Raw genomic sequence first — 20,669 nt, forward strand, 5'->3', positions numbered from 1 at the left:
GTAATAGAGTCTTAATTTTATTTATTTAAGGGGTAAGGGGCTAGAGGGATAATCAAGTGTCCAAAACTCCAGGTTTCCAAATATTTGGCTGTTTTTTCTGTGTTTAGCCCTTGGTCATCAGGTGTTTGACCTGCTAGCAGTTTCTCTAAGTGCAGGCTAAGCATCTAAGCAGAAGCAATCCCCTCAGTGCTAAGCCTGAGAAAGGAGATGGAAATTTAGAAGGGAATGGATGCTGCACTCCAGCCAAAGAGGGCACTGTGGTGCAGGGAGGGGATTGTTTCTAATAATCAATTAGCAACTTTTATTAAATTTCCTCTATGTACCCTCCCCCATTCCTTCCGGGCCATAGCAACTGCTAAGCGTCTCTTGACAACAGATATCCTCCTCCCTCATTGGGCCTTGCCCAGGAGTACCGAAGAATGCTGGGTGTTGTGACGGGCCCTAGCAACCGGGGTGCGTCCTTAGCGACAGGGTCCCACTAGTCTCTGGCCATTCCGTTTCTCCTTCTGGCGTGAGCACCACCTATGCCAGCTAGCTCTCTCTCAGTAGCCGGCTCTGAGATCGCCGCAGCGAAGCTTCATTCACCTAGACCATTTCAGCCTTCACCTCCACTTCTGTCTACATTCTCTCCATCCTTGTCGCTTCCACCTCTGACTCTGGCTCCCCCTCCGGTTACGGTTCCGGCTCCGGCCCCTTCCCTTCCACCCCTGGCTCTGGGTCCGGCTCCGACCCCTTCGCTTCCACCTCTGGCTCCGGTTCTGGGTCCGGCTCCGGCTCCTTCGTTTCCACCTCTGGCTCCGGCTCCGGTTCCGGCTCTGGCCCCTTCGCTTCCACCTCTGGCTCCGGCTCCGGCTCCGGTTCTGGCCCATTCGCTTCCACCTCTGGCTCCGGCTCCGGTTCTGGCCCATTCGCTTCCACCTCTGGCTCCGGCTCCGGTTCTGGCCCATTCGCTTCCACCTCTGGCTCCGGCTCCGGTTCTGGCCCCTTCCCTTCCACCTCTGGCTCCGGCTCTGTCTTCTTCACTTGCACCTCCGGCTCTGCCTCCACCAGTTTCTCTTCGATCTCTACCTCCATCGTCACCATCTCTTCCTCCATCTTCTCTTCCGTCTTCACCTCCATCTCTGCCCTAGTCTTCATCTCCATCTTCGCCTTTGCTGTCCCTGCGCTGCTTTCTTCCCTTCTCCTCTTCCTCTCCTTCTTCCTGCTCCTGTTGCTCCTCTCTCAGCCTGCCACCCCCCGCTCTTCTTCCCTCCTGGCCACCACCTCCGTCTCCTCCACCACCACCGCATCGTCGTCGTCATCGTTGTCATCCTTGCTGTGGTCGTCTTCGTCGTCCTCGTCGTCATCCTTCCACACCGTAGCCTCTCCACACCTTTCTCTTCACTCGACTCAGCGTCTTCCTCGTCGTCGTCGTCGTTGTTGTCCTCCTCGTAGCCCTTCTGCTTCTCCTCCGCCATCTATCCATCCTCCGCTCCTTCCTCTCCTCACTCCTCCTGCTGCTACTCTTCCTCCTCTTCCCCAGCCACACCTCTGCAGCGCCATGAATAAAGACTATGACGTCATCATCCTTGGCACCGGGCTTAAAGAGTGCGCCCTCGGGAGCCTCTTGGCCTCCCTCGGAAAGAAGGTGCTTCACGTGGACCGCAGCGCCCAGCACGGCGGGGACAGTGCCTCGCTGAGCCCGCTGGACATGGCCTACCGCCACTTCAACGTGCCCGGCTCGCCCCCTGCCACCATGGGCCGCGGGCGCGCCTGGAAGGTGGACCTGCTGCCCAAGTTCCTCATGGCCAGCGGGCAGCTGGTGAAAATCCTGACCCACTTGGATGCGCTGCGCTTCCTGGACTTCCGCGTGGTGGACGCCGGCTACCTATACAAGGGCAGCCGGCTTCACAAAGTGCCCTCAACCGAGATCGAGGCCCTGGCTTCCGGGCTCATGGGCTTCTTCGAGAAACGCCGATTCCGCAAATTTTTCATGTACGCCCTTAACTTCAACGAGCAGGACCCCCGGACATACGAAGGGGTGGATCCCTGGAAGACGACCTTTAAAGATCTCTTCCAGAGATTCGACTTGGGCCAAGATGTCACGGACTTTGCTGGACACGCGCTGGCCCTAAGTCGAACCAACAGCTATCTGGACCACCCCTGCGTCGAGACCCTGGAGAAGATCCAACTGTACACGTTTTCCCTGGCCAAGAACGGAAAGAGCCCTTACCTCTACCCACGCTTTGGGATCGGAGAGCTGGCACAGGCTTTCGCCCGTGTGACTTCCAGCCAAGGCGGCGTTTTCTTAATGAACAGACCAGTAGACGAGATACTCATCAGGGACGGCCGAGTGGTGGGCATCAGGTCAGAGGGCCAGATCGCAAGGTGCAAGCAGCTGGTATGCGACCCCAGCTATGTGCCAGACCGAGTGAACAAGGTCAGCCAGGTCATCAGGGCCATCTGCATTCTCAGCCACCCGGTTAAAAACACCAATGGGGCCAACTCGGGACTTATCATCATCCCTTCCGCCCAGACAAACCGCAGATCGGACATTTACATCTTCCTCACTTCATCTGTCCACAACGTGGCCACACAGGGCAAATACATCGCCATAGTGAGCACAGCTGTGGAGAGTAAAGACCCCGAAAAAGAAATCCAGCTGGCTCTGGAGCTCTTGGAGCCCATTGAGCAAAAATTCTTTTCCGTAAGTGACCTCCACGTGCCCACTGACTTGGGGACCAAAAGTCAGATCTTCGTAACGACCAGCTACGATGCTTCCGTGCACTTTGAGAGCGCCTGTGACGATATAAAGGAGATCTATAGAAAGATGACAGGATCCGAACTGAAATTGGACTGAAACACTGTAGACCATCATGTCGGGGGAGAAAATTACAACATGTTACAAATATGGGAGAAATTTGGATAGCTGAGAAATAAAGCAACTCCCCCAGGGAAACATCATGGAAATCTGTTGCTCTATGAAATTCTTTCTTCCTTATCCTTAAAAAGTTGGAGTGAATGAAAACTATCCTCCAACTCCCCATCTCCCCCTGTCTCCCCATCTCCCTCTGTCTCCCCCCAGCTAAGGTCTTTTAGAAGCAATGACTAGTACCAATCCTTCCCCAAAATGTGTGAAATCTTTTTCATAACTGTTGAGTTCTGACCTACAGTGACAGAGAATCTTATTTTCTATTCATTTATGTAGTCGGTAATGGGTTCTAGGATTTGGAGTGTGAAAGACTGTGAGTTTAAATTCTTTCCCTTAAACATAACAGGCACCCGCATCTTTGAAAAACTGAAGTAATACTTAACCAGTAAAATACTCTTAATTTCTGCCTTAAAAATCATATTATTAAAGGTGGAATGTTGTTCATTATGGTCAGGTTACTCATATACATCTTGTTCAACTTGACTATTTCCTCTCTTTTTCTATATAAAACCCCTCAAAAAACAACAATAGCAACAAAGAATCACTGGTAGCTGAGTTTAAATCCCTTGGTGCTTGGGCACTTGTACTATTCCCCTTCCTAGGCCTCTTCTCAACTTTAACATAAGATTGGGCTAAATAACCTCTAGCTCTTCCCTTAGAGGTCCCTTTGGCTTAGATGACCATCTATGATCTTTTAAAATAACTGATATGATTGAAACTAGTAGTTATGGTAGTAGTGTTCTTAAAATTGTTCATCACATTCCAACCTCACATCTCACTTAAAGTTCTTATCTGCACCTTGGTATCCCACTGAGAATTCCATCATGACAGTGGTTTGCCTTTTATAATCACTCTTTTACCAATTTCCCTGATTATGTCCATTATACTGTTTTTGTAAAGGCATTTTTACCTGACATTCTAAATGCCAGAGGTGATTCTTTTTAAACAAGAATTTTGTTTAAAGGTTCCCAAACCACAACTCTCAGTGATGTTAAAAAGAATAATCAATCTCACTCCATTCACAACATTCCCAGGTCATATTAATTGTTCAAGGAAGTAGAATCTCACATGTCACAAGATCAGTTCCATGTTTGCTTTTCTATATTCCTGACACAAGGATAAAGAGGCTCATCTCTCCTCTGGTAGAAACATTTACCTTTTTTAAATGACAATTACTTGACTCAAATTTTATGAACTATGAATTATTGACTGCCAATTCATCTTTTAAGTATTTCTAGTGATTTGGATGAAGAAAACCAGGCATTCTTCCACAATCTTAAACTTAATATGGTTCCCACTGATAATAAAATATTCAAGGCTGACAACTTGTAAAAGATGAAAAATAGCAAATAATAGTTCTTTGGCCAAAGCCAGTACAAAATACATGCTTTGCATTAACTTACAAGGTATATTTCAGTACATTTCTTTGGAACTTAGCTGTATTCAGTATTAAGGAATTCCATGACACCATGGATGGGAGGTGATTAATCAAATTCTTTTAGATGATCAATTTGTAACAACATAATTTTGTCTTTCTGCTGTGGTATGAAATCATTTGAAACCAGAAATAAGGAGGCCATGGAATATATAATCCTTCTAAATAGCCTTTATGGTGTAGAGTGTGGAAAGAGTGTAAATTAGGAAGATCTGATTTCAAATCCTTCCTTAGAGAAACTTTTTGACTGTGTGATACTGGGCAAGTCAATTAAGCCTCTTAATTACAATTTTCATCATTTGTTAAATGGGGATGACAAATAGCCTCCTCAGGGGGTTGTTGTGATCAAATGAAGTAATGTATAGAAAGAGCTTTTCACACCTTAAAAAAGCATTGTATCAATGTGAATTATTATTATTGCTATTATTCTCTAGTAGGGTTTGGTGGGAAGCATTTTAGATAGGAGTTAAAAGACTTGAGTTCAAGCTGTGGTTCTTACTGGCTAATAAGGAAGCAAATCACTTAAGTAGTATGTTTGCCTTCAAAAAATGGGCATAATATCTGCCATTGATGGTAAGGTGATTGTGCACATCAAGTTAGATAACAGTGAGTGGAGAACCTGAGCTAGATCTGAAGAAAAGAAGGAATTTAAATCATAACTTGAGAGAGTGGTTCTTTGTCAATATTCATGCAGAAATACCTATTGTTTAGCTCTTTATCATGTGCTGCATAATGACATTAGACAATAATACACTTATTACACACAATCAACATTGGAATCAAGTAGAATCTGAAGCGTAATTATAATTAATCAATGTGATGTAATTGCATTGGAGACTTCATGTTATAATGGAGAAAGAACATTGGATTTGAGGTTGGAGAACCAAGATTTGAATCCTGGCTCTGCCAACTTTGTCCTACCCTGGGGAAGTCACAAATTTTTTCTGGGCCTCATTTTCCTCATCTGTGAAATAAGAGAGTTGGACTAGATGGCCTAGGGACCTTGCAGCACCAACAGTACTAACCTTTGCTATTTACTGTTATCATTCTGTATAAATTGTGCCTGAGGAACTATAGTCACTATGAGGGGCCTCCTTATTTATCAAGGATATATTTTATATGTATGTGTGTATATACATATACATGTATATATGTAAATAGGTATGAATAGGTATAAATGCACACATAACATGTACGCATCTGCATACACGTGTGCATACATATACATACAGAGAACCTTGACCTGCTGTTTGATTAATGTGGGTAACTGAAAAAATGCTCCCCCACTGATGAGGCTGTTGTCTGTCAATTCAGACAGATACCTGAAGGAAGTCACTAGAGTTGACTGAGTAGCAAGTGACATCATCACACCTGTACTTTAGAAAGATCACTTTGGCAACTGAACGGAGGATTAATTCCCAAGTAGAGGCAGGGAGACCATTTAGAGATCTATTGCAGCATCAGATGATGATGGCCTATATCAGGTGTGGGTGTCCACTCACAGGGATGCATATGAGAGACATTTTGAAGAGACAGTCAACCCAGATGTGGCAACAGATTGGATAGATGGGGGGAGTAACAGTGAAGAATTGAAAGTGACACTGAGGTTTCAGGCCTGGGTGACTGGGAGGATGAGTGACTGTGTCCTTGACAGTAACAGGAAAGTTTGGAAGAGTAGAGAGTTTGAGGGAAAGATAATGAGTTTTGGTTTGGACATGTTAAATTGAAGATGCCTACAGAACATCCACTCTGAGATGTCAGTTAATGATGTAAGGCTGCAGGGTAAGAGCAAAGGTAGGGACAGATAAATGGATCTGAGAATCCTATGAGAAAAGATGACAGTAGAATCTGTGGGAGTTCATGAGCTCACCTAGTGAGATAGTAGTTAGAGAGGGCCAGGGCTTTTGGCATTACAAAGTGCCTGATGAAGGTTATCATTATATGACCCTTCCAAGACATGCTACAGATATTCTTATCCCTGTTTGAGAGATGAGGAAAAGCTAAAGGGACCTTTCTTCCCTATAAAATGAAGGGGTTGGGTTGCAGCTGATGAGCAAACATTCAGTTGCAGGGGCAGGGTTCTTGGAATTCTTTGGACATTCTCAACCTTCAACTGTCTCATTCAACTGAAGGTAAGATGTCCTTGCCTTTATTTACCCCTGTAGGGAGGTGATATTACTTTGCCATGATAGCTAGTAGTGTCAGATTTAGGCAGGATTTAGTCCCAGATTATTCCAGGTTTCCCATGACACTTAAGGATATATGAGAAAAATCTGCGTGGGATTGTTTTACAATGTTAAAAAGGCCACATAGTATCAAAGATCTATATATAAAATTGCAAAACATACCTGTGAGCTTTTATGTCCTTCACGAATAAAATAGATGCATAAGATGTCAGAGCTAAAAGGGAACTTGTCTCTTATATCCCTCCATTAAAAAAAAAAAACCACAACATTTGGTTGGTTTTGTTTTGGGGTCTAGATCTGTGATTTCTCCAGATCATGGTACTCCCAGGAATTGGGACTGCTAAAGCATAAAGTAGCATTAGAAAGCTGCCTGCATTCATGCAGCATGAGTGGTTAGTGTGTGCCAGGGACAGAACTTAAAAACTCCCTCTTCCTGCTGCAAAGATTGGCCCCTATCCACCATGCCACATTCCTCTCACTATCTCATTTCCATGGGAGAACACTGGAGCCCAGAGAAGGCAAACAATTTTCCCCATCGTCATATAGTAGATCAAGAATGAGAAGCTAGGTTTCCTGACTCTCAAGGCAGTGGGCTTTTCATGTAACTGAATTTCCCATATAAATTGTATATTTAGAGGTGTGAGTTCTCATCCTGCTTGTCTGCAGATATCTAAAGTCATTGATATTGCATATACCTTAAGGCTTAGGGCTTCATTTAGATGAAGGCCCTCAAAAGAGCACTTTCTGAAAACTTCAACATGTTGTTGTTTGTCCTTCATTTCAAAGAGGACCAATGACTTCACAGGGTGATGTCTTGACTCATGTGTGAACCGAATCCAAGTGAATCGAGCTGCACCAGCCTTACTCTCTCTTCCTGAGTCATTAAAGTCCAGTGGCAAGACAGGGAGAAAGGGAAGGGTGAACACAAGGGGAGGGATGTATATTTTAAGTAAGAAATTTACCTGTTGAAAATATACTGAATTTCTTAATGACTATGTGAGCTTTCCAAGTTTATAAGAGCCAAAACAAGATGACATAAGAGTAATTTTAAGCTGCCTTTGTGTGGAGCAGACCTACCCATCATTCTATACTTTGTCACTCCTCTGGCCCATTCCTAAGTTCTCATTCCCTACTCCACATTTATTATTTATGTACTTGTTAATTAGAACTCCAAGAGAAAGGTACATTTCCTTAATTCTTAAATGATTTGGTAGAATTCATTAATAGGAAAAAATCAGCAACCTAGAGTGTAGAGCAATAACAACTTTCATGCATCAGGTGATTAAGAAGCAGGACAGCAAGGCTTCTTTGCTGAGATATAAAATGGAACGGAAAACTGATAGGGGTAAGGATATTGAAAGAGGATCTGTTGGATGGAGGGATTGAATCTGAATAGAACACACTTTCCTAGGAGAGACCTAATTCACATTGGTATGTTTTCCCTAAAGCACTAGACTTCTTCCTCTGTGCCACAACCGTGGAGGTATAATCACATTGCCTTTTCATGTCATTGTATACACTAGCCATGAAATGATTGTTAAAATTAGACTTAGCTAACTGACATTTTTTGTAGATCTCAGATTTAGAGCTGTAAAGACACTTTGTTGTTGTTTGTTGTTCAGTCAATTAATTGTATCCAAATCTTCATGGACCTGTGGACCATAGTATGCAATTACTGCCCATGGTAGTTTCTTGGCAAAGTTATAGGAGTGGTTTGTCATTTCCTTCTCCAGTGGATTAAAGCAAACAGAGCCTAAGTGACTTGCCCAGAGTCACATAGCTAGTAAGTGTCTGAGGCTGAATTTGAACTCAGGTCTTCTTGACTCCAGGCCCAGTGTTCTGATCGATTGAGCCATCTAGCTGTCTCCAGGAAACTTAGAAGTTTTCCATTTTAAATCTTTCATTTTGTAAATGAGGAAACTGAGTCCCAGAAAGTTAAAGTGACTTGTCCAAGGACACCTATGGTAAGTAGCAGAGCAAATATTGGAATTTGGATCCTCTAACACCAAATCCAGTATTGCTTCACTGTCTCACATTATTATCATTATCATTATTTTTCTTTTTTATTATCATTATTTTTAAAGAGGAATGTCTGAGGTTTATTTGGAGTTACACAGACAACTTCAAGGTGACAGATAAAGAAGAATCCACTTTTCTTCCACTCTACCTTATGTGACAGAAGGCCAGGGGAGGAAGGACCAAGATCAAAAAGGGTTGCAGGCTGTAGTTTATGCTCACTGTGTCTCTGTCCTCATAGGCTCCTGAAAACAATTTATGACTCGGGGAGATTGGCCAGGGAGATCACCATCAACATGTTGATGTTAGTGTTTAGTATAGGCTTGATTTTCTCAGGGGTGACTTGGGAAGCTTGTTTAACCAGACATCGGGAATCAAAAGAGAGCATCAATACTGCCCCTCCCTCATCCCACCCCTCACTGCAAAATGTGGCATCCTGGATCCAGGCTGATAATGCCACCCTCCCCTCCCCCAACTCGTTGCAGATCATTTGAAAGGCTAATAACATAGTCTCACAGTTGGGGACTGAAACACATCCCCTTGATCAGCTCAGTGGCATTTTTTAGAAACAGAGAGTCATGTAGGGCTACTCATCTCTAACTAGTCAGGAATAACTAATATTATACTCCTCATGATAGCTTACCATTATCTAGCACTTTAAGGTCCATCTAAAGTACTTTGTAAGTTTTCAAGTGCCATATTAATACCCATCATTATGCCCATGAGGTGGTGTCCAGTATAGTTATGATTGATCACAAACCTTGTTCAATTTATTCCCTCTCCCCCTCAAAAAGCTATATCACTGCTAGAGGAATTAATGTTGCTTGCCCGTGGTTCTGTGGTTTCCTCCCATGAACACCCTTGGAAGCTGTGAAACTTATGTGTCCCCAGTGAAGTGGAAGGGGCCCGGGACCTCCCCAGGCACCACTGAGTGCCCTGTGATGCCATGGCTGGTGGCACTGAAGTTCAGAACACCCTCACTTCAAGACACTTGCTAGTGGTATCCAGTCATGTATTCAAGTTCAGACTCATTGAGTGAGCTTGAAGAGCATATGGTGACTTCTGTTGGGTTTGGTGATGGTTCCCAGTGGCAGGCCCAGGAGTAGGTGGCAGTGCCCCTTGACCCTCCCCTGTCCCCAGTGTTACTGCACCACCCCTGGTTTTCTGGTCTTATTATCTTGAGGTGAGAAAACTTAGTCATTCATCTGTAAAATGATGTGACATCTCAAGTTCCTCCCAGATCTCTAATCTTATGAGCTGCTGTTATGTATATCAACAGTCTTTCTGGGAAGGTAGGGTAGTGCCCAACTGCTCCAAATCCTCCCCCACCCCGAGTTTGTTGTTTTGTTTTGTTTTTGTAGGAGGTAATAGTGTGGTTTCCTCCCACAAATGGAAACTTATTTGGGCATTGCTGAACCTTTGTTAATAATAAACAAAAATAATAACAATGCTAGTCATAGCTAGCATTCTACATATCTTATCTCATTTCACCTTCATAACAATGCTGTGAAATAGGTGCTGTTATTATTCCTGTATTACAGGTGGCAAAATGTAGGCAGAGAGAGGCTAACTGACTTACCCAGAACCACACAGCTAAGTAAATATCTGAAGCAGGATTTGAACTCATTTGCTTCTGATTAGAAGTCCAGAACTCTAAACTCTCATACAACCTAGCTGCCTCATGGTTTTTTCATCTTATTTTTTGAACAATTTATTTTTCCGAATAAATTACTTGGGGCAAAAATAGTTTTAATCTTGACAACATGTTATTGCCACAGAATCCTTCTAGAATAGAATGCTATCATTGAGCAGACACAGCGTCTGTTTCCCGTTGTAACTATAAGCAAGTTGCCTTTCTCTGGGACCCAGGAAATACTCTGGGTTATATGTGGGCTCCCTTGAGGTGAGATGAAGAGAAATTTTGAAGGAATCCCAAGGAAGCGTAAAGTAGCATAATTTCTAGTCCCCTATCATCCCTTCCTTTGAAGGAATAAATTGGTCAAAGTTGGGCCAAAGCGTTATATCTCTGGCTCTGCTTTACACTTTATTGGGTGAAATTGGGTGACCTGGAGCTTCATCCCAGCCTAATTTTAACATATGTTCTCTGTTGAATAAGTAAGCATGAGAAGTTGGGTATTAGGAAAGAATGGAAAAAAGAAAGTTGAAGAACTGCGAACACAAGCAACTGAAAATGAAAACTCAGTGGAAACCTCTTTAGATGAGTGTTAAAGTGAATGTGAAATATTCCAGGGCATGCATGGTAAATTAATCCAGAAAAGTGAAAGGAATCATTGTTTTTGAGAAACAGAAATGAAGGGAATTAGAGAGCAATGGGGGGATCTCAGCATCGGGGCTGCCCATCTCCAGTTAGTTGGGAATAATGGAATAGAGGGGGAGGGGGAGGGGGAGGAGGAGAAGATCCCTGTCCCCAAATCCATTAGCAGGGGACTTTCTCCTCATTGGTGGAGATGAAGGCCCTGTCCTGAGTGAGGGATGGGATGGAGCTGGGGAGAGAGGGAGAGCTGCTACCTTCTTTAGTTCTCTTCTAGACTCTTCAAGCTTCAGATTTTCTTTCAACTTTAAGTCACTTTAGGCATTCCTGGCTTCAAGAGGGAAAATGGAAGTGGCCAATGCTGTTCCAGGTTTCCAAAGGAAAAGACTCTGGGAAGACCTGAGAGGAGCTGACAGTCTCCATCATGCCTCTATCCCCAGCTTGATAGACTGGAGACTTTATTTAGTGTTTTACTTTTCCAATTATCTGTAAAAACATTTTTAATTTATGAGAATTTAATTTTCTTTTCCTTAATCTTTATATAAATCACATGCCAAGCAAATTCTATTATTTTCTAGTTATATATAGAGATAGTTTTCAACATTTGTTTCACAAATTTGCGTGTCATCTTTGCGCAGGGGCCATGCTAATCTTCTCTGTATCTTTCCAATTTTAGTATATGTGCTGCTGAAGTGGGCACAACATTTGTTTCTATAAGATTTCTGGTTCCAAATTTTTCTCCCTCCCTCACTTCCCCCCCTCCCCAAAACAGCAAGCAATCTGATATAGGTTATATATGCACAATCACATTAAACATATTTCTGGATTAGCCATGAAAAAACAATTTTTAACATTTGTTTTTAAAATTCTAAGTTCCAAATTATTTCTCTTGCTCCCTCCCCCACCCCAGGGCAAGCAATATGGTATAGATTATACATGTGTAGTCATGCAAAACATTTCCATATTAGTCATGTTGTGAAAGAAAACATAGACAAAAAACTCAAGAAAAAGCATACATCAATCTGTATTCAGACACCATCAGTTCTTTCTCTGGGGATGGATAGCATTTTTCATCCAAAGCTCTTGAGAGTTCTCTTGGATCATTCACTGTGTTGCTGAGTCATTCACAGATGATCATCTTACATTGTTGCTGTCACTTTGTACACAGTACATTTCATTCTGCATCAGTCCATGTAAGTCTTTCCAGGTATTTCTGAGAGCATCCTGCTCATTATTTTTTATAGCAGAGTAGTATTCCCTCACAATCACATACCACGATTTGTTTAGCCATTCTCCAATTGATGGGCATCCCCTCAATTTACAATTCTTTGCCCCTCCACAAAAAGAGCTGCTGTAAATATTTTTGTACATATAGGCCCTTTCTCTTTTTAAAAATCTCTTTGGGATACAGACCAGTAGTGTTATTGCTGGGTCAAATGGTATGCATGGTTTTATAGCTCTTTCGGCATGGTCCCAAATTGTTCTACAGCAAAGCTTCTTAAACTGTGGGTCGAGACCCTACATGGGGTTACATAACTGAATATGAGAGCTGTGAAAAATTTGGCAACAGTAAAAGGTTATGTATACCTATTTTATATACCTGTATACCTGGGGTCACGTAAACATTTCTTTGGCAAAAAGGGGTCAGAAGTGGAAAAAGTTTAAGAAGTCCTGCCCTGCAGAATGGTTGAATCAGATAGCCTAGAGACTTCAGGGGACTTCCCCTGGGTGAGGGCCAGGACTCTCCCTCTTGGTTGAAGTGAGTTATCTCACTCCTAATGGGAGAACTCCTTCACTTTGTATTATCTGGTATATATTATCTGATGTATACCTTCTCTGATCTATGCTTTGCTACTGATGTTGATATTTTTTTTTCTATTCTCTATGTGTGTTCATTCAGGAACTGGCATTTTGGTGGAAAATCCTTGTATATAGAGCCTAGAGATCACTCTTCTTCCCAGTAATGACAGAGTAAGCAGAAGTTAGATTGAATCCAATTGTATCCATAGACCAACAATTTTTAAGAGAACAGATACATAAAATTCTACCTACGTACTCCCCCTCTCTGAGAAGAGCAGAGTCACCATGGTCCCAACTTCCTGTTTCCCTTCCTGGCAGGAATTAAAGTTTCCCTTGGAGAAGAGTGAGAGGAGAAGAAGGCAAGAGATGTTTATTCTGCCTCTCGTTGAGCCACATGGTATCCACCATGCTACAGGTAAGGAGACGGCTTCTTGCTACACATCCAGAACTTTCTACACATCAGACCCAGTTTTAATAATAATAATAATCACTAGCATTTATATAGCATCTCCTATGTTCCAGACACTGTGCTAAGTGTTTTACTAATATTATGTTATTCGATTCTTACAACAACTCTGTGAAAGGTAGGTGCTATTATTACCCCAATTTTACAGTTCAGGAAACTGAGGCAAACACAGGGACTAATCTAAGGTCACACCACTAGTAAATGTTTGAGGTGGGAATATAAGAAAAATAATAATGAAAGCTTCCATTTAGATAATGCTTTAAGATTTATGTACTTAGCAAACTTTCAAATACTAAGTTAATGCCTATTCTCCTCCTCCTCTTCCTTCTCTTCCTCCTCCTCCTGTTTTTTTCAGACCCCTTCCCTAGCTTGGGACACTTTTTCATTAGAAGAACTAAGAGGCTAAATTGGTAAATCCTAATGACAAAAGGATTCAGATGACATTTCAGTTTGGCATCAAAAAAGAAATGTCCAGAAAGAATTCTAACCAATACAATTAAATAAGCCAAACCGGAACAAGTCTTCCTTTGTCTACAACATATATTGTTTGCTTTTTAGCTCTACAATTTACTAGTATTGTTGCTAAACACTAATTTGCCTTTTGAGAGAACCTTTTCAGTAGTTGCTCGCTGAATTGAAAATGGAAAAGAACAAATGACCTAATGATAACAACAAAAATTCAGTCAAATTCTAGTCTTGAAGAGAAATGACAGAGTTTTCCCCAGGAGACAGCTCACCTCAGTGTGCTTTAGGGCTCAGACATTCCAGAATTCAAACTTCCCAAACAAAGTAGGCCCATCATTTGGAGATGACAGGGTCTTTCATGCGCATTAGTCTCCAAACATAACAAGTCACACTCGCATGCCGTTGTAAATAAGTAGGCGGCTACCCTGGCTGACATGTGGGCTGCTGGGAGGCGAGTTACTGAGGAATTAACTTCTGTCTAATATGATTAGCAACGCTTGTCTTCAGGTGACAAAGTGCTTCTGAAGCTTAAAGAAAGAACTAATTGGTTCTCCTAGTGAATAATCTGTGAGATCAGGAGGGACAGGAAGTTATTTTGGCTGAAAATGCTTTTAGATTGCTACAGTTCTCAAATTTTTTGAAGGTGAAAGGGGTCAGCAAAGAAATAATGAAAAAAATCAGATAAATAAGCTAGATAAGCTGTGGCACATCATTATGATGGAATATTATCATACAGCAAGAAATAACAAATATGAGGAATTCAGAAAACCATGGGCAAATTTTTGTGAACTAATACAGAGTGAAATAAACAGAACTTGAAGAACAATATCCATAATGAAAACACCAATGTAAATGAAAAGCACATTCTAGGGGAATCAGGTTCTAAGAAACTGAAGAAATTCAAATTGTTCCAGAGAACAGACAACGAAACACACCTCCCCCCTCAGAGCAGAGAGGTGGGGAACTACTAGGGCAGAGTGTGGTATACATTGTTAGATGCTGTCAGTGTTAGTTATTTTTGTTTGTTTTTTTTTGTCATGAGAGAGAGTTAAATCTTGAAGGGATCATGAAGGGGCATGGTATTTCCAGAAGTAGCTATGATATAACATCAAAAGGCATCAAAACAACTTTTTTTAAAAAATTAATAAAGTATCTTATTTTTTTCCCGTTACATGTAAAGATAGTTCTCAACCTTTGTTTATACAAGCTTTACAATTTCAGATTTTTCTCCCTCCCTCCCCTCCCTCCCCCCTCCCCTAGACAGCAGGTAATCTGATATAGGTTGTGTGTGTGTGTGTGTGTGTGTGTGTGTGTGTGTGTGTGTGTGTGTGTGTGTGTGTATATATATATATATATATATATATACATAATAACATTAATCCTATTTCTGCATTGGTCATGTTATAAGAGAAAAAAAATCAGAGCAATGATGGAAAACCTCAAAATAGAAAAAAACCCAACAGCATCAAAAACAAAAGAAATAGTATGGTTCATTCAGCATCTATACTCCGCAGTTTTTTTTTTTTTCCTGGATTTGGAGATCCTCTTCCATCATGAGTTCCCTGGAACTCTTCTGTGCCATTGCATTGGTGAGAAGAATATAGTCCATCACGGTAGATCAACACTCAATGTTGATGTTACTGTGTACAATGTTCTTCTAGTTCTGCTCATCTCATTCATCACCAGCCCACGCAAGACCCTCCAGGTTTCTCTGAACTCCTCCTGCTCATCGTTTCTTATAGCACAATAGTATTCCATTGTATTCATATACCACAACTTGTCCAGCCATTCCCCAATTGATGGGCACCCCCTCAACTTCCAATTCTTTGCCACCACGTAAAGAGCAGCTATAAATATCAAAACAACTTTTTAAAAAATGGTCATTGAAGGACCCTTTTCCCATATTTTTACCATGGCAAGTTGGCAGCAGATTGGATAGATGGGGGGAGAAACAGTGAAGAGTTGAAAATGACACTGAGGTTTCAGGCCTGGGTGACTGGGAGGATTACTGACTATGTCCTTGACAGTAACAGGAAAGTTTGGAAGAGTAGAGGGTTTCAGGGAAAGATAATGAGTTTTGGTTTGGACATGTTAAATTGAAGATGCCTACAGAACATCCACTCTGAGATGTCAGTTAATGATGTAAGGCTGCAGGGTAAGAGCAAAAGTAGGGGTAGATAAATGGATCTGAGAATCCTATGAGAAAAGATGACAGTAGAATCTATGGGAGCTGATGAGCTCACCTAGTGAGATAGTAGTTAGAGAGGGCCAGGGCTTTTGGCTTTACAAAGTGCCCGATGAAGGTTATCATTTTATGACCCTTCCAAGAAGTGCTATAGATATTCTTTTTTGTTTTTTGTTTTGGTGAGGCAATTGGGGTTAAGTGACTTGCCCAGGGTCACACAGCTAGTAAGTGTTAAGTGTCTGAGGCCGGATTTGTACTCGGGTCCTCCTGAATCGAGGGCTGGTGCTCTATCCACTGTGCCACTTAGCTGCCCCTATAGATATGCTTATCCCTGTTTGAGAGATGAGGAAAAGCTAAAGGGACCTTTCTTCCCTATAAAATGAAGGGGTTGGGTTGGTTGATCCCTTGCAGCTGATGAACAAACATTCAGTTGCAGGGGCAGGGTTCTTGGAATTCTCTGGACATTCTCAACCTTCAACTGTTTCATTCAACTGAAGGTAAGATGTAAGAACTACTAAGGCAGAATGTGGTATACATTGTCAGAAGCTGTCAGTGTTACAGGTATGTTTGACTGTTTTTCTGTGTGATGAGAGAGAGTTAAATCTTGAAAGGATCACGAAGGGGCGTGGTATTTCCAGAAGTAGCTGTGATGTAACATCAATAGGTATCAAAACAACTTTAAAAAAAATGGTCATTGAAGGACCTTTTCCCCATATTTTTACCTTTTCATTCCCAGCTGTTGGCTTCAACACTAGCCTTAATGCTCTGGTAGTGCCGCTTGAAAAAAAAAAAAAAAAAGGTCTGTATTTTTCCCTTTGTCCTCTCTGGTTAAGGAATGGAGATGAATGTATTATGTTGAAACATTTCCCATTTTTTTCTTCCGACTGCCTAAACTCTAAATGCTCCCCTCCTCCCCTGGGGGAATCCATTTATTAAAATAATGGATCAGGGAAAGCTTTTTCACTGTATCTTCATTCAAAGAGGCAAAAGAGATGGAACATTTGGGTATAAGGGATATCTCTTGACTTCAAGTGGAAGGTAGAATTTATTATAAGAGATCATGGAAATGAGATGTTGAGGGCTGAGCGGGCGATATTCCTGCTGCTAAACTTGAGGAAGTTGAATCACAGGCATCCTCTGCAGCAAGATGTTAGGCCTCCCACTAACCCCCCTAGTCACACTTACACAAAGGGCAAAGGGCTTACTGTAAGAACAATGAACCTTGTTGTATGAACCTAGTCGATATTGAAATGGTGCTCTAAGGATTGCAAAACACTGTACAGCCATCGTTTCATTTGTGCCTCACAACGTCTCCATGAGGTAAGTGCTATCTATTATGATCTCCATGTTACACATGAGGAAATTAAGGCTCCAAGAAGTCAAATGATTTGTCCATAGCCACATATCTAGTATGTCCCAGTGGTAAACCAGGGTGTTACCTATTATGTCACACTGTCTCTCCCTCTTATAAGAAAAGACAAGTTCAAGTGGTAAGTTGAGACAACAGGAAATTTATTAAGCAGCTGCTGTGTTCCAAGCACTGTGCTAAACACTGTGGATACAAAAAAAAACTGGGCAGGAGGGAGGTGGCAAAAAAACAGTCCCTGTTCTTGAGGAGCTCCCCAAAATGAGCTCCCCATCTGACTGTTATCCCAAGGATGGGAGGAAACTAGTTTTTCTTTCTCCATATTCAATTAAATCAGTTCTACCCCTGCATCATTTCTATGAAATTATTGCAGCACAACTATGGCCAATTGCTATCCCTCCAGTTATTTCAGTCATTCTTTATTTTTTAAAGAATGTTTTGTAATGATATTTTTATAAGTTTTGATCACATCTTGGTAGTTGGACCCTTAGGTATGTAATGCATTGTGTAGTCATTTTGAAATAAATATTTTATTATGAACTTGTTAGTCATCAATAACATGAACATTTCCATATACAAAGAACATAAAAAGAGTGTCCCATATGGAACTGGGACTTTAAATCATACAATGTGGTAGGACCAAGACTGCCCTGTGGACACTGTCTGTGTCCTCTTCGAAAAGTACTTCTGCTCTCTCCTGTATATTTTACATTTTTTAACTGATGCACTTTTCTTTATTTTCTTCTCTTTTATTTTGTTATTTTTTGCAGCCGTAGCACTAACTCTGCCCATCCTTAGTAAGGAACCTCCCTTGTAACAAATAAGTATAGTAACAAAAGCTTTTGATTATTTCCATGAGATTTTGCTTACTATGACTTCCTCTTGGGATTTGGTATTGATTTAGAGAACTACGGTGATTTTTGTGGATATATTTTGTCTGCTGCTACTTTAATGAAACTGCTAATTGTCCCAAATGGTTTCTTCGCTGATTCCCTGCAGTCTTATAAAAGAAACTATAGAGTCATCTGAAAGCAGGGGTGCTTTTGTCCACTTGTTGCTTATACTCATGCCTTTATAAATTCTTTCTCTTATTGTATTGATGTTCTCATCTATGCCAAACAACAGTGGGAAAAGAGGGCAGCCAATCTTAAACTGGGTACTTGTTGGGAAGCTTGCTAGATTTTAGTTTCGATGTATACATTTTATCCTATCAGTAAATGGTTCTTCCATGCCTATATTGTGTAATATTGTTTTTTAATTTTAATTTAATTTTTATCATAAATGAATGTTTACTTTGCCAAATATTTTTTGAATTTATTTGTATAATCATGTAGCTTGAGATATTTTTAATATGATTAGCAATATTGTTTTTCCAATATTGAATCATCCTTGGTATAGTTCTAACCTCTTGATAGTGAATATATTTTTTGATGTGGCATTGTAGTCTTTTTGCTAGGACTTTAAAAAAAATGCTTATTGATATCCACTAGTGGAGAGGCAGCATGAGGTAGTAGATAAAGAGCTGGACTGAAAGCCAGGAAGACCAGGGTTCAAGGTTTACCTATGACACATATTGGCTATGTGACCTTGGGCAAGGTACTTAACCTCTCAGTGCTCTTAGTTCTTCAACACTAAAAGTTGTTGAGAAAATGTAAACTTCATTTTGTAGAGGGAGTTTCCTCACCTTTATACTAATTCTTTATACTAATATACTAGTTCTTTATACTAATGAAATCACAATTCTAGTCCCTTTCCCTCTTTATTAATGATATTGGTCTGTAGTTCTCTTTTCCCCCTTTATCCTTCCCTGATTTAAATATTCATACATCATTTATCCCATAAAAGGATTCTAGTAGACTATTTTCTTTCTCAGTTTTTGGAGAAAAATTTGGGTAGCATTGTAATTAATTGTTCTTTGAACATTTATTAGAATTCATCTGTAAAACTGTACCAAATTCCTTTGGTAGTTCCTTTACAGCTAATTCGATTTCATTTTATTAGCTGCTATTATTGTTATTATTATTATACTAACTATTATATACCATAATTATAACATATAATCCCATATTAATGCTAAATTACAGACATTATCATCATCATAATCATCATCATCATGTTCATTATTTCCAACTAATTGAAGATGGACAATTGTTAAAATTTCTAATGTCTCTAGTTTTTTAAGATCTCAATTCCATGTTATGTTAATTGGGATGTTTTATATTTTTGTAGATAATCCTCCAGTTCCTTTAGTTTCTCAGTTTTGGAGGCAAATAATTGTATGGAATAACTTTTGATCATTCTTTTATTTCTTCCCTTTTTACTGTGATTGTTCCTTGTACGTTTTTTACTTGGATAATTTGATTTTCCTCCCTTTTTATTAGATTAGCTAAAACACTATCAATTTTCTTAGTCTTTGCAATGAACCAGCCTTTCATTTGTTTTGATCAGTACTATAGGCTTTTTGTTGTACACTTTATCTATTTCTCTTCTAATTGTCAAGATTTCCTCTTTGTGCTTATTTTGGGCTGCTTTTTTGTTGATTGATTTTCTCATTTTTAAAAATTGCATTTTCAGACCATTAATCCTTGCTTTTCCCATTTTGTTAATGTATGTTTTCAGGGATATAATTTTCTTTCTGAGAACTACTTTAGCTACATCCCAGAAATTTTGATATGTTGTCTTATCGTTAGGCTTCTCCATCACAGAGTTATTGTTTCTATGAGTCATTCTTTGACATTTAAAATAAGAATGATAGGAGACTTCATTATGATGAACTAATTACAATGTCATTATTAAGTCTCCTATCATCCTTTTAAAGAAGGGGGAAACTGTAGCTCACAGTTTAAGAGAATGGCCTACAGTCACATAGTTCATAGAACCATAGATTTAAAGCAGGAAGGGACCTTAGAGACAGTCAAGTCCAAATCCCTCCTTTCACAAATTAGGAAACTCAAAGCCAAGGTCATGTGTGTTATAAACAACAGAGCCAGAGCATGAACCCAGGTCTTCTAAATTCAAATCCAGCCCTAGCTACTGAGTATCAGAGCCAGAATTGGAAATTGTTTTTCTTGGTTATGGATATTATTACTGTGGGTAATAAATGGGTTGAACACTAAGTTATCCTAATTTCTCAGTTCCCAAAGAATTCGAAACAGTGCAGGGAATTCCCAGAAGATCTTTGGGATAGTAAGATTTTTGAGTAAAACACAGTGATACTTGACCTCTATAGGACACCAGGCAAGCTTCTAGGAGGAGGTAGTTCACAGTTTTAACATTCCTTTCTAAAATGACATTATTGAATGTTTGAGATGTTTTTGTTTACTTGTACTTTTGGCTATACCAGTAACTTCTTGTACTTTCTTGTTTGCTGTGTCATATCTTTGTGAAGATGGGTTTTTATAGGTTGTGATTAAAAAACATGCATTTTGTGAAAACAGATATGGAACAGAAAATGAGCATGGCGGTATTCAGTCTGATTTCAAGGTTTGAGAAACTGTGGAGTGCCAAACAAGTGAACACATCTCCTTAGCAAGTAATTATGGCAGCTTATTATGGGTAAATGATGTA

At 40.6% G+C, this 20,669-nt stretch overlaps 1 protein-coding gene and 1 pseudogene across 1 annotated transcript; one reads left to right on the forward strand and one right to left on the reverse strand.

The window, feature by feature from the left end:
- The first annotated feature begins 1,540 nt into the window (after window positions 1–1,540).
- Window positions 1,541–2,839, forward strand: LOC122733957 (rab GDP dissociation inhibitor beta-like). Its single transcript, XM_043974653.1, has one exon. The coding sequence runs from the start codon at window positions 1,541–1,543 to the stop codon at window positions 2,837–2,839; it is 1,299 nt and encodes a 432-aa protein (XP_043830588.1).
- An 8,567-nt stretch (window positions 2,840–11,406) lies between these two features.
- LOC122734225 lies at window positions 11,407–11,520 on the reverse strand (annotated as a pseudogene).
- Between the last annotated feature and the right edge of the window lie 9,149 nt (window positions 11,521–20,669).

This window comes from Dromiciops gliroides, chromosome X, assembly GCF_019393635.1.
Source record: "Dromiciops gliroides isolate mDroGli1 chromosome X, mDroGli1.pri, whole genome shotgun sequence".
In the NCBI taxonomy this organism is placed as follows: Eukaryota; Metazoa; Chordata; class Mammalia; order Microbiotheria; family Microbiotheriidae; genus Dromiciops; species Dromiciops gliroides.

What these genes read in the sequence shown, in the direction of transcription:
- LOC122733957 (XM_043974653.1), top strand. Translation starts at nt 1,541, where the DNA reads ATGAATAAAGACTATGACGTCATCATCCTTGGCACCGGGCTTAAAGAG.